The sequence below is a fragment of the Bidens hawaiensis genome, unplaced genomic scaffold (assembly GCF_021521415.1).
Source record: "Bidens hawaiensis isolate Kalapana, Puna unplaced genomic scaffold, B.hawaiensis_p1.1 tig00019675_1, whole genome shotgun sequence".
NCBI lineage: Eukaryota > Viridiplantae > Streptophyta > Magnoliopsida > Asterales > Asteraceae > Bidens > Bidens hawaiensis.
Genome location: NW_027492987.1, coordinates 77,628 through 90,653, shown reverse-complemented (window position 1 = coordinate 90,653; position 13,026 = coordinate 77,628). Strand labels below are relative to the sequence as shown.

Below are 13,026 nucleotides of genomic sequence, written 5' to 3'. Positions count from 1 at the left end.
CTAACTACGTAAATGTGTTATCAACTAACTCACAATATGTCAAATCCTTTATGTAACAATAGTGGCACTTTTTTAGTTTTGACTCCTTATAGACCCATTTAGTTTTGACACTAGATAACAATATTCGACATTTCTCAATCTCTCTCAACTACCCTCGTTATCTTAACATGATATAGAAGATATCATCTTTCAGGGTTGTACCAAATCACCCTAGTAGTTGTTGTCGAAACACACTATGATTTGATGTTTAATAATTGTGTATGGTTATTTAATATTAAAAAATTTGTGTCAACTTATTTATTTTAATATTTGTTTAGTTTAATTAGTAGATTTATTTTATATGTTTAGTAACATTTTTTTTTTCTAAAATCCTCGTAACCTTACACTTGCAAGGATTTGAACCCACCATCTTACTTTTGGAGGGGTACACCATACCACTAGATCAATATATTATGAGATTAAATGCCCTCTAAATAAAAGTGCTTTTACAACCTTTTCAATTAATAATACTTCTAAGGCCGGCTGACGTTTAGTCGCCACCTGAGGCTTTATGCCGGAAATCCTAAATTGATTAAGGGCTTTCCTTATAACTACTTGTGTCATTTTTAGTTTTTTACTTTGATTATCCACTTTGTTACAACTTACAAGCACACTACCACACATAATGAATTTGATCACGGGATTATTCTTAGTAATTTTTGTTCAAAACATCAATTATGCCTTAAAAATCTCAATACTTTCAATAAATAAAAATTACCTATCAAATCCAAAATGTTAGCATCTCTTATAGTTAGGGGTGTTTATCGGATCGCATAACGGATTATTCGGGTTATTCGGATTTGAGAATTTTTGGACCCTATCCGATATCCGATCCGATCTGAATTAGGAATATTCCTATCCGATCCGAATCTATCCGAATTCAATTAGGATGATATCCGAAAAATCCGAAATTATCCGAATAATTCGAAATAAGCCTAAAAAATTTTCCTTTTTTTTTGTTCATAACATTTAATAGTTTAGAATCATAATAAACATACAAACCGGAAAATATTAAGTACTCTTAACACAAATTTAAAGTTTAAACTTCAAATAATAGTCTAATTAATATACCGAACCGGAAAATATCGCTAAAAACATGTTTTTATTCGGATTAAACGGATATCCGAATAATCCGAACAATCCGAATTTTTAAAATTCCATATCCGAATTAGTTATTCGGATTGATCCGATCCGAATATCCGAATAAGAATTCGGATCGGTTTATTTGGGTTTCAGTTTCGGTTCGGATTTCGGTTTTATTCAGATTTCGGATTTCGATTTCGGTTTTATTCGGATTTCTTAAACACCCCAACTTATGCTTATAACAGTTTGCTTAAATCAATTACAACAACGCGTTAAAGTTATCTAAATATGAAATACGAACAAACTATAACGATTATAATTATGCCTCCAAACCATTAGAACGCTGCATCTAAAATTACCTTAAAAATTTATAGACGAGTCACGTCTTCCAATATTAAAAATCTTCTACTTAATGTTCACAAAAGGTAAACCAAAATTCAAAAACATTTGAAGTTTATTTCTTTGTAATCAAAAGAACTTGGAAGAACAAGTAACAACCGGCAAACACATTGGGATCAATCTTCAATCTTCAATCTTCAATCCTCTTGATGGATTCTCGACTAACGACTGCGTGTGAAGATGACTTCAAAGGTGTAGGAGTGACCTGCAAGAACAAGTAGTTACCAGCAAACAGATCACCTAAATGCGACTGGCTGTCCTTAAGCCTCTTCAAAACCTTGGCAAATGACGCTATAACCACCCGAGCTTTGCGCCTCATCAAGCTTGGAATCTTCATCTTCAGTCTCTTCTTGACCTTCAACCTGGACGGCCATCGGATTCTCGGCTTATTGTCGCCTTCGTTTCTCAGCCTCTGGTACGAGAATCCGGTGACAGCCATCATGTGGTGGAGTTGGTAGCTGAATGAGAGAAGGAATAAGTAGTAATACGTGGTAGCTTCATCTCATCCGAACCGCTGGTGGTAGGGTTGGGATGGTTTATGAAGCTGTCAGCTGTTGGTTAGCGAAGCATTCAATGCCACAGCAATGATGCATGGCCTATATAGTAATTGTTATACAAGCCACAAAATGTCAAAATCAAATAATAATAATAATAATAATTGTTATCATTATTATTATTATTATTATTATTATTATTATTATTATTATTATTATTATTATTATTATTGCAGTGATGACGGTGGTATGCCCGATATGTGAAGACAAAAGTTGGAGTCGACGGAGCACTTTGTGATTTCATGTCGGTTCGCCCAAACTCTATGGAGTGTAAGCTCTTCGTGGTGTAAGGTGTCTTCTATTTTTGCTTTCTCGGTAAAAGACTTGCTAGAATTACATCGGTTCTCTCACTTCCCAAAGCGAAAAGCAAAAGCGTTTAATGCGGTGTGTTTAACGACGATTTGGTGCATTTGGCGCGAGCGAAATGCTCTTGTGTTTTAAGGTAAATAGATAAACGTTAATAACGTGGTTGGCTGAGATTAAGGCGCTAAGTCTTTTTTGGGTAAAGAACCGGGGAAATAACAGGAGTCTCACATGAAAGAAGTGGTGGGGCTTTAATTTCATGTTATAACGTTTGAGAAGTGCCTTTTGCTTATTTTGTTTGTGTTTATTTTTGTATAACGTTTGGGGGTGGTTTTGTTCTTTGCTCGTTGCTAGTGTCTTGCTTATAGTGATAGTTGTTTATTAATAAATTAGATTGATTAGTCGTTCAAAAAAATTGATATTTTTCTATATATGAAACTTCACCCATTTTTAGCTTAATATTTTTAACCCATTCGATTATTTGTCGTCAAATAAAAGAGAGACCCGTTTGGATTATTTGCTTATCGTCGATGTCAATCAAAACCCAATATAAATAAGGTTTAAAGAAATATAACAGAAGACAAAGTGTGATTTGCATCTAAAAAATAATAATTTCAATCATATCTTAAATCTTCATAGCCAACTAGTTAATATTTTCTTTATTTAACGTGTTAATATTATCTTTATGTTGTGGTTTGATCGGTTCAAGTAAAGAGACAAGAAATATATAAGGAAACTAGAGAAAATTTAAAAGAGAAGTTTGGAATCAATTTTCTTCATGTCCATTAATGAAAGGAAAACCCCTTTAAAAAAGATACAGTACGTGTGTAGAAAGCAAAACCTAACCTACATGCATAACCTACTTTACATTGTGAACATGGGTTCATGGGTGTAACTACCCACTACTTCCTTTAATTCTTACAAACAAACAAAACTAAATAAAAACATATGCAGAAATATAAATATTCAAACATTAAAATAAAATATGCATGTGACACTAAATGGCACATATCATTCCACCCCACTCGAACACACCTTGTCCTCAAGGTGGAAACCAGGGTCATCCTTTGAGTCGACAATCATGAACAATTGCGGTTTAGTACACCTATGGCCCGGTACATATTTCTCATCACAATGGTAGCATAGACCCTTGGTATGCCTTTCTTTTACCTCTGCACTTGAGAGCCGACGGACCGAGTTAGGAGCCGGCAGTGCTAATTGTTGAGTTGGAGCTGGACCCAAAATGCCTTGTGTTGTGGAAACCGCCAGTTGGTTAACTGAAAGAGGATTCGAGGTGTTGTTAGCGGAAGAAAGTTCGCGACCCAGATTCATTTTGTCCTCCACCAACCTAGCTATTCCAATAGCCTTATGGAGTTGCTTCGGGTTGTTGAGTTTCACTTCTATACGAATATCTTCCTTGAGACCACCAATGAAGCAACCGATCAAAAACGATTCCGGCAACCCGTCGACTTGGTGGGATAGCTTTTCAAAAGCCTCTTGGTAAACAGCTACGGTAGTGGTCTGTTTGAGACGGGATAAGGATCCAGAGGGGTCTTCAAACTCGGTCGGCCCGAAACGAGCTAATACGGCCTGTGAAAATTCGACCCACGTTAAAGGTCCCCGATGCTTGGTTAACCATCGATGCCACTGTAGAGCAATTCTGTCAAGATGGAATGAAGCCAATTGAACTTGGTCTTCTGGAGCCACCTTTTGGAAATCAAAAAACTGGTCGGCTTTATACAGCCACCCAGTCGGATCCCCTCCGCTGTACCGGGGAAAATGGAGTTTGAGATAGGGCTTGGTGGTGTTAACCACAGAACCACCGGAGGACGAGCCGGGTGATCGGCCAGAATTTTGTTCCCGTAGAGCTTGCACCGCAGCGGCAAGACTTTGCATTTCGGTTAGAAATCGCTCAAACATCGAGTCATGTTGAGCCAACCGGTCGCTAGTCTCTTGTTGGAACTCGGCATTGGTTTTCTTTCGAGTATCCATAGAGGTGGATCAACTTTGGCTCTAATACCACTGTTGTGGTTTGATCGGTTCAAGTAAAGAGACAAGAAATATATAAGGAAACTAGAGAAAATTTAAAAGAGAAGTTTGGAATCAATTTTCTTCATGTCCATTAATAAAAGAAAAACCCCTTTAAAAAGGATACAGTACGTGTGCAGAAAGCAAAACCTAACCTACATGCATAACCTACTCTACACGGTGAACATGGGTTCATGGGTGTAACTACCCACTACTTCCTTTAATTCTCACAAACAAACAAAACCAAATAAAAACATATGCAGAAATATAAATATTCAAACATTAAAATAAAATATGCATGTGACACTAAATGGCACATATCACTTTATTTAATGTGTATTAAACGGTTTATAACCTGGTATAATATATAATATCTATAAATATGTAGTTATATATGAGCAGTCTCTTCAGCCCAGCATATTAGTCAAGTTGTACAGTAATAGACCAGGTGATATGGAAGTTTACTATACATGTACAACATAAATATCATGAGTGAGTGAGTGAGGCCTTAAATATCCATGCAATAACACATATATTTGTCCCACACCCAAATCCAAACAGGTTATTTACTTATTTTGCTTTCCAGAAAGAGCCCAAACATATAAATATTAATTAATTTACAATTTATTACAAATTTAAGAACATCATCACGAACCAAACCGTCAACTCGTATCAAACCAAACTACTATCCAAATCAAATAAAGAAACCAACCTTAGTAAAGCTTAATTCTGGTCTCGATTGTACTCCTACAAATCGGGCACAACTTGAGCGTTTGTCCACAGTCACGACATGTCTGCAAAAAACCAAACAGGTCAAGTTAGATCAACCCGGTAACAGGTCATCTTTTCGAGTAAAAAAATACCATTCGTATTAAATTTATTTTATATATATATTTTTTATTTTCATGATGTTGAATGAATGAAGCATTACCTGATGTCCACAGCCAAAGGCCATATCCTTTTGGTTGGTTAGACAAATGGGGCATAGCTGTAATGTCACAGAAGATATTATTAACTAACATTACTCATTTCTCATAAAAATATAAAACAAATAAAGTATAAAAATAATAAACTAAAAAATGTACCTGATTTTCAATTGCAGAAGCTGGCATAGGTGGTGCAGTGCGCTCTACATTAGTTGGTGGATAATACGGAACAGCGGTGACAGGGGCATTTTGGTCATAATAGGGCTGTGGGGTTGAAAAAGATGGTTTTGAGCTGCTAAAAGAGGGTACAACATGAACCGGAGGAGGAAGGGCGACCCTTTTGGGAGAAATTCCTTTGCGACTACTGTTTGATTCAAAAACAAAAGGTCAACGTCGGGTCAAACCTATTAAACCAAAAGGCAAAAGGTGATATATTAAAATTAGTGCAAGTAACTTACCCGAGTAATTTCAGTTCAATCGTTGCTTTATATTGAGTGGGAATTTCCATTAATGCTGCAAGAGCAAATTCTGTCTCTTTTCGGATTGGTTGCACATTTTTCATCATGATCTCCGTGAAATTCACAAACTAGCATAAAAAGTAAAAATAAAAAAATACATGAGAACATACGTGGAAATTGCCTCATATAAGAATAATACTGAATTTCGCAATTATTGTATACCTGGAAATTGTCAAAGCTGCGTGCAGGGATATTGTCATCAAATTCCCTCATTGTGTCCCACGGCCCGTCACCAACTCCAACTAACACAATTGACAATGGAAGCTGGCTGTCAAAAAGAATATTCCACGTCAGCATGAAACCATAAAGAACATATTAATAACCTGATTAAAGTTGCAGAAAATCACCTTGCTTTAACTATGGCATCTACAGTTTTCTGTTCTTGTGGGCTCAATTGACCACGCGCAGTATCGACCCTTCTTGTTACCTATATAGTTCACAAAATATTAAACATCATGCAATTTAAAAGAAGCAAATTTCAAGAACGAAATAAGAGAAATACAAAATATTACCTGACCATCGGCGATGATAACCAACACATGATATTGTCCACCAGTTTCTTCAACAATTGTCATAGCCTTTTCAATTACAGGGGCGAATGATGTTGGGCCTGTGGTCAGAACAAATAAGTATTCGCCGACAAAATAATAAGGAAATATTATACTAGTTGCAGAAACGAAGAAAATGCAAAAAAGATATAAACACCTGCAAGCTTTAGGTGCGGTAGAATCTCCCTGTACCTACTCAAGACTTCCTCAAATCCATTACAACACCGCTCTTCTGGATAAAAACTGAATACATCTTGATCATGTGTGGATGCTGCCATTTAAATAAAAAAGTTATATTCCCGACTCGACATACTTTTATAAAAGAATAGAACATTGGCTTATGAAACTATACCGTCTCCAAATCCATAGCAGGGGATCAAATTATCTTCATCAAAAGTCGCTAAGGTTTTCCCAATAATGGATATCGCCATTTCATAAGGATTCTGACCGTCACCAAGATGATGTAAACTTTTTCTGTGGAATGATTTTGAACCTATACACCAAAAGCAGGGTTAGCATAGCATTAACCACTTTGGTAAAGTAATTAAAAAGTAACCGAGAATTACAGTTTTACCTGTCCACTCATTGCTCTTGGTGAAGTCTATACCAAGAATAAGGTTAGACGACTCGAGCCCTGCCCTTGCAAGAGCCTCACTCACCTGAATAAGAAATATAATACCTCTCTTAAAATATTATATAATTTCTAAAAATAACTTATATGAATGCATATATTGTGCAATTCTACAAACAACCACAAGATTCCATCACATAAAACTTGTGCCTGCTAAAACACAAGACAAATACTACCAAAGTACGGAAGTAACTTCATTAAAAAAGATATTATCATGATTCTACGATACAAGTCAAGCATACAAAAATACATGTCTAAACATACACAAACAAAATTCACTTTCAAACACATGCTCCACTGACAAGAATAATAAAATTGCAATACAGAAACTGATCCAAGTACTAATTAAAAAACACCATTATCAAAAAGCTCAGAAACCATTAAACTACAATAAACTGTAACGGTACCTGTTCCAACGACTGGTAACTATCAGCAATCGTCGAATACCTCCTGTCAAACTTACTCTGCGGTCTAGCAGGTGGACCGCCATAAGCTGGAGCTGGAGCTGCAGCCGCTGGTGCAGGTGCTGATGCCGGTGCAGCAGCTGCAGGATACTGCCCTGTCGGATACGCAGGATACGCCTCCTGCAGCGGATAATTTTGCTCGTACCGAGACGGATAATTCTGCTCGTATTGAGACGGTGGGGGGTACGAATAAGAAGGCTGGGGATTATTTCCGTACTGGTTTCCGGAAGAAGTCGGTCGATAGGCCGCAGAACTATAACTCGGATCCTCGTCCCTCGAAGTATTGGCACCCATCGGAATCGAATTAGTTTAATCCACTAATCTTCTCTTATAGAAAATCAAACTCTAATAATTGAAACACAACACAAAATCAAATTATAACCGAATACTTATAGTAGCAAAAAGTAGAATATGAGAATGAGAAATAACATGGAAATTAAGTGATTGATCGGTACACGGGAAGCTTCACGGATGTTAGATTGATTGACGGTTACGTTACTTAATAATATTACTTCTTATCATCTTTATGTATATCATATAGCAACTAAAATGTTTGAATTTAAAATTAAAAAAAAAAAAAAAGTAAATCAACAAACTCATAAAGTTCGTCAACATACGGTGGCTGCGACTAATTAAATCAGTAATTAAGTAATTAAGCATATTCAGATCACGAGATTAGATGATGTGATGAATCTAAAGGATGATTCAAAGAGACGAACGAACCTGATTGGATCTTGTAAAGTATTAAAATATGAAACTGACACTTTGCTGAATCTTAAATCCAGAAGAGTAATTATTATTATTAATTTCTGTTAGCAAAGGATTTGTTATGTGATTGATTGGGATTTGGGATGGGTGCGAAAATAATGTGTTTGGTGGAGTTTGAGTGTGGGTAACCGGAGATGACGTGGCAGCACTGAGGATATGCTTCCGTCTTTTTACAATGGGTAGTTGGAAAAGATTTACGCCTTGTTTGAAATTTGAATAGTGGAATTGTGACATGTGAATAAGTGGGTGTATATTATTATTTTATTGACATGATTTTTCATGTATTATTTAAGTAATAATATTTATTTGTTTTTTAGTTTTTGTTTTATTTTTTAAGATGTGCAATTTTTTTAAAAAGTAATGTTTTTTAGAAAGTGTAAAATAGAGATTATAAATAAAACGTACTTATGTACTACAATTAGTAACTTGGGTGTGCTATATGTACCAATCATTCACTTCTGGTCTTCATGTTTAGTTACATGGCCTAACCGCCTAACTGATTTGGCCTCTCCACTTAAACAAAAAGGTTAGGCTAGTAAACCAAAGCACAAAAATAATCAGAATCCATACCACGTATACTGTATACAAAAAGACTGTCAAAAGCACAAACATAATCAAAATCACAATGATTGCAATTGTATCGCAAAGACATGCCAAAGCATAAACCTAATCAGAATTCATACCATGTATGCCACTGTCACGTAAGATGTAGAGTCCTGAAGCTCCCAATATTGGGTCCTCGAGACCACAAATGCATAATTTAGTAGCATCTATTGTCAAACACCCAAACTTAATGGGTAAGAAAACTAGTCGCCATTAGAGGTATACAAGGAAATGACCTCCCCAAACTACAACGTTAAGAAAAAATGTGAGCCTCATCTTTACTTAAAAATGATAATTAATTAAAACCAGTATTTTGTGTTTAAATATAATTAATTATTTTAATTTAAGTATACTAAAAATAATTTACAGAAACAAACTTTTTGTAACTAAATTTGTTGAATAACCTTTTAAAAAACATTTTATAACAATTATAAATAACGTTTATCATCTTTGCTGCTTTTGTTGTTTTTTATTAGAAAATAAAATCGAAAATATCAACACTTTGTTTTTAAAACATAACCATGTTTTAGTCATTTTGTCAACGTCAATGGTCAACATGATTGATTTTGTAATTTCTTCTTTTCTACGTGCTTTATTTGTTAATCTTGTTGAGAATGAGGACACAACATGTTTGTAAGACGCTCAAACAATTATAAAGAGATTCGATGTCTATGTCAATCCAACCATGATTGACCTACCTAATAACCATTAACCAATAGCATCACTGTCCTTTACCAAAATTCTCGAATTTCTTTTTGAGATGACTAAAACCTTGAAAAACCTGATGCAGAATCTTCATGTGAATTGTGATCATCAGCAATAAGTTTCTAGATAAACAAACAATTAATACAAAACTTTTGATTACAGACAATCAAATTCATCAACGAAAACAGTAATCATAAGTTCCAAGTAAAAGACAAGCAAACTCGATATCGCAGGGGATATATCATGTGGATTGGGTCTTTTTCTTCTTCTTTGATGCCAATTCACCCGGTTCGATTTCTATCGACATTCTCTTTGTCCTACAAGAAATATCACATCACATCTTATACAGAAAAATTATAAAAAAAAATCAGAAGGTAGAAAAATACAAACATATACCTCTTAGAAAGCTCCTGTGTCTCGTTACTCTCTTCCTCACCAGAACCAGCAGCATCTAAATTTAAACACAATGACCACAGTTAAGTATATTCGAATTGCTTGCAACCAAATTTATGAATATTTGAATTGTATATATACCTGTTTCATCGGCATCATCGTTTTCTGAATCCGCATCTGAGTCTAAATCAGATCCCCATCGATCTTTCCCGTTATCAAAGTCCCAACGTTCTCCAACCGGAGGCATCCAGAACTCTTCTTCCTCTGCATCACAATCCTGTTCTTCTGGATTCCTTACTTCAGATATCACCTTACTAACATCAATCTCCTTTTCTTTTTTCTTCTTGTCCTTCTTTTTCTTCTTCGTACCTTCTTCTTTGCTCTTTGGAGCCTTCTCTGGTTTCTGCTCGCCTTCTTCTTCTACCACCAAATCGTTTGATAATTCTTTTCCAGCTTCAGCTTCCTCTTTCTCTGTTATCAGGCATAAACTATATAATTAGGATTGCAGGATTGAGAGAAAAGATGACGGAGGAATATTTATAATCCTCATGAATAGATTCAAACAATAAAACTATGATAGTTTTTAAACTCTTCGTTCGAAATTTAGCAAACGTTAAAGATGATGTGATTATGGATTCTGATTGCCAAACAGATTAGTTATAAATAGGTGCGGTAATTCCTGACACGACCCAATAAAAAAGGTTTTGGGTCAGCTGACACGACCCGTTTTCTTGAACAGGTCAAGCCAAACAAGACCCGTTTTAAAAAAATGGGTAAATCTGAACACAAGCTCTTAAGATGTAGTTTGACCTGTTAACCTGTTTAAGAGTTTTTTTTTAAATTACAGAGATGAAATGTTTAAAAACTTAAAAATAAATATCTAAATTTTTAAGTTTTCATACAACTACTAGATTTTAAAAAGTGAAATTAATTTCCCTTTAGAATCTTTTTATCTACCCTTCACTTTCAAAAATTTTATTTATTAGTTCCTAACTGTTCATTCTCCGATTATTCTCATTCAATTACTCTAATCTTGAGCTAAATATATAAACACAAGTTTGTTAATTGGAAATGAGACATAAAAAAAAAACAATTAAATAGCACAAAATTACAAAATAGTTTCATACGGTATGAATCATACCAAACAGAGTTACTAATTGTGCAATTTTTTAGTAGTAAGTCGCTACGTATTACTCCACTTCATAAATGAACAAAAAACAAGTTGACCCAAAACACGACCCAAACACGAAACAAGTATTTGGGTCGGATTAGGGTAGAAGAATTCAACTTGTAACTCACCAACCCGATACGATTTACACCCCTAGTCATGGTTGTAAAAATCCCGACTAGGCTCCGATTAATCCCCGATTAATTGCTAGTCCCTACTCCCTACCCCTTGTCGATTAATCGCTATTTGATCAAAGTTGGTCAAAATTGAAAATTGTTACAAAATTTGGTATATATTTGTATATTTCAAAAACCACATATAAATTCCAATACAATTAATTGCTAGTCCCTACTATACCGTCCGACTATCGCCTAGCGAGTTCTACAACACCGTCACTAGTTATCACACAACAAACACCAAGTAACGAGTAAGAAAATTTCAAAACAAATGAAAGCACAGACAAACAAACCTAACATGGTGAGAAAACGTCTTCCATTGATATGCTTCCATATATGCTCCTCAGTTTTGTTCACAGTATGTCCAGTCAGCTTACAAATCAACTTAGAACTGAAATCACAAAATAATTCATATTAAATTTGTAAACCCTAAAACATAATATTAATTAAGTAAACGTACCGGCAAAGAGGGTCTTGGTTGAACATATTAAGCGGAGGCTTATTACGAGCCAAGGCCGCATCGATGAGTCCGAGTCGGCAGTGTTTGGTTTGTGCGTATGATTCCCGAGCATCGCCGGGCAACTCGTGTCCGGTTTGGACGCATTTGTAGCGGCCGTTTTCGAGTTTTTTGAACTTGGGTTTGCCTAATAAGAATTTGCCTTCAATTGGTTGTTGGTTTCCGGTTTGTGGGTGTTGCGTGGCTTCGTTGTTCTTCTTTTTCCCCATGAATTTGCTTACGAAGCTCGGTTTGAGTTTGAGCTTGAGATGGTTGATTGCGGAGGAGACTGTTGTTTTCTAGGGCAAACAAATATCACAAATGTGTTAGTTGTTGTGTTATTATTTTTCAAGGACAAAACAAATATGAAAAATATAATAAATACTTTTCGGCTAGCCTGTAGGCTTCATGCTTGTGTCTCTAACAAGTCACCTGAAACATTTTCTATAAATATTTGGTTAGCAAGAAATACTGGTAGGTACATTCATTTATAAATGACACATTTTTACAGAGTTAAGTGTCATTTTAGTATCTGTGGTTTAATCGACTATGCAACTTTAGTACTTTTTTTGATTTTTTCGCAACTGGCTACTCCATGTTTCAAAAACTAGCCATTTTATTACTTTTTCGTAACCCCGTTTATTTTTTCCGTTAAATCAAGGGCATAATGGTAACTTTAGTTATTTTATTTATTTTCTTTTTGAGTTAAGTGTCATTTTAGTACCTGTGGTTTTGTTAACTACGCAACTTTAGCACTTATTCTTTATTTTATGCAAATGGCTACCTCAGTTTCAAAAAACTTGCGTTTTTAGTACTTTTTTTTCTAACCCCGTCTATTCTTTTCGTTAAGTCGAAGATAATTTGGTAACTTCGTTATTTTCTTTTCTTTTAAAAGCTTATATCTTGTAAACCTTAAATCCACAATCATAACATCAAAATCTAAATCCTAAATCCCTAAACTCTTTCTCCATATCATCATAGGGCTTGAATTTTTATGATATTTGGGAATTTAGGATTTGGATTTTGAAGTTTGATAAGGGGATTTAAGGTTTACAAGATATGGTGTTTAAAAGTAAAGAAAAAACAAAGAAAATAACGAAGTTACCAATTTATCTTTAACTTAACGAAAAAAATAGACGGAGTTATAAAAAATGTACTAAAAACGCAAGTTTTTTGAAACTGAGGTAGCCATTTGCATAAAATAAAGAATATGTACTAAAGTTA

General features: G+C 35.0%; 2 protein-coding genes across 3 annotated transcripts; both read right to left on the bottom strand.

Annotated features, from left to right (window-relative positions):
* Positions 1–4,999: 4,999 nt before the first annotated feature.
* LOC143558936 (E3 ubiquitin-protein ligase RGLG5-like) lies at positions 5,000–8,323 on the bottom strand. The gene is made up of 12 exons (XM_077047671.1): positions 8,209–8,323; positions 7,437–7,815; positions 6,973–7,057; positions 6,751–6,891; positions 6,556–6,669; positions 6,363–6,460; positions 6,198–6,277; positions 6,013–6,118; positions 5,791–5,918; positions 5,492–5,696; positions 5,338–5,394; positions 5,000–5,200 (listed from the first exon to the last, which is right to left on the bottom strand). The coding sequence occupies exons 2-12, from the start codon at positions 7,785–7,787 to the stop codon at positions 5,120–5,122; spliced, it is 1,446 nt and encodes a 481-aa protein (XP_076903786.1). The 5' UTR covers positions 7,788–7,815; positions 8,209–8,323; the 3' UTR covers positions 5,000–5,119.
* Positions 8,324–9,721: 1,398 nt separating this feature from the next.
* Positions 9,722–12,140, bottom strand: LOC143558918 (uncharacterized). 2 transcript variants are annotated; one of them, XM_077047654.1, is made up of 5 exons: positions 11,767–12,140; positions 11,596–11,697; positions 10,104–10,450; positions 9,966–10,020; positions 9,722–9,886 (listed from the first exon to the last, which is right to left on the bottom strand). In XM_077047654.1, exons 1-5 carry the CDS (start codon positions 12,030–12,032, stop codon positions 9,811–9,813), a joined length of 846 nt encoding a protein of 281 aa, XP_076903769.1. In that variant the 5' UTR covers positions 12,033–12,140; the 3' UTR covers positions 9,722–9,810. The 2 variants fall into 2 exon arrangements, with proteins under 2 accessions (XP_076903769.1, XP_076903770.1); XM_077047655.1 differs by having other exon boundaries at positions 10,104–10,433; positions 11,600–11,697.
* Positions 12,141–13,026: the final 886 nt, after the last annotated feature.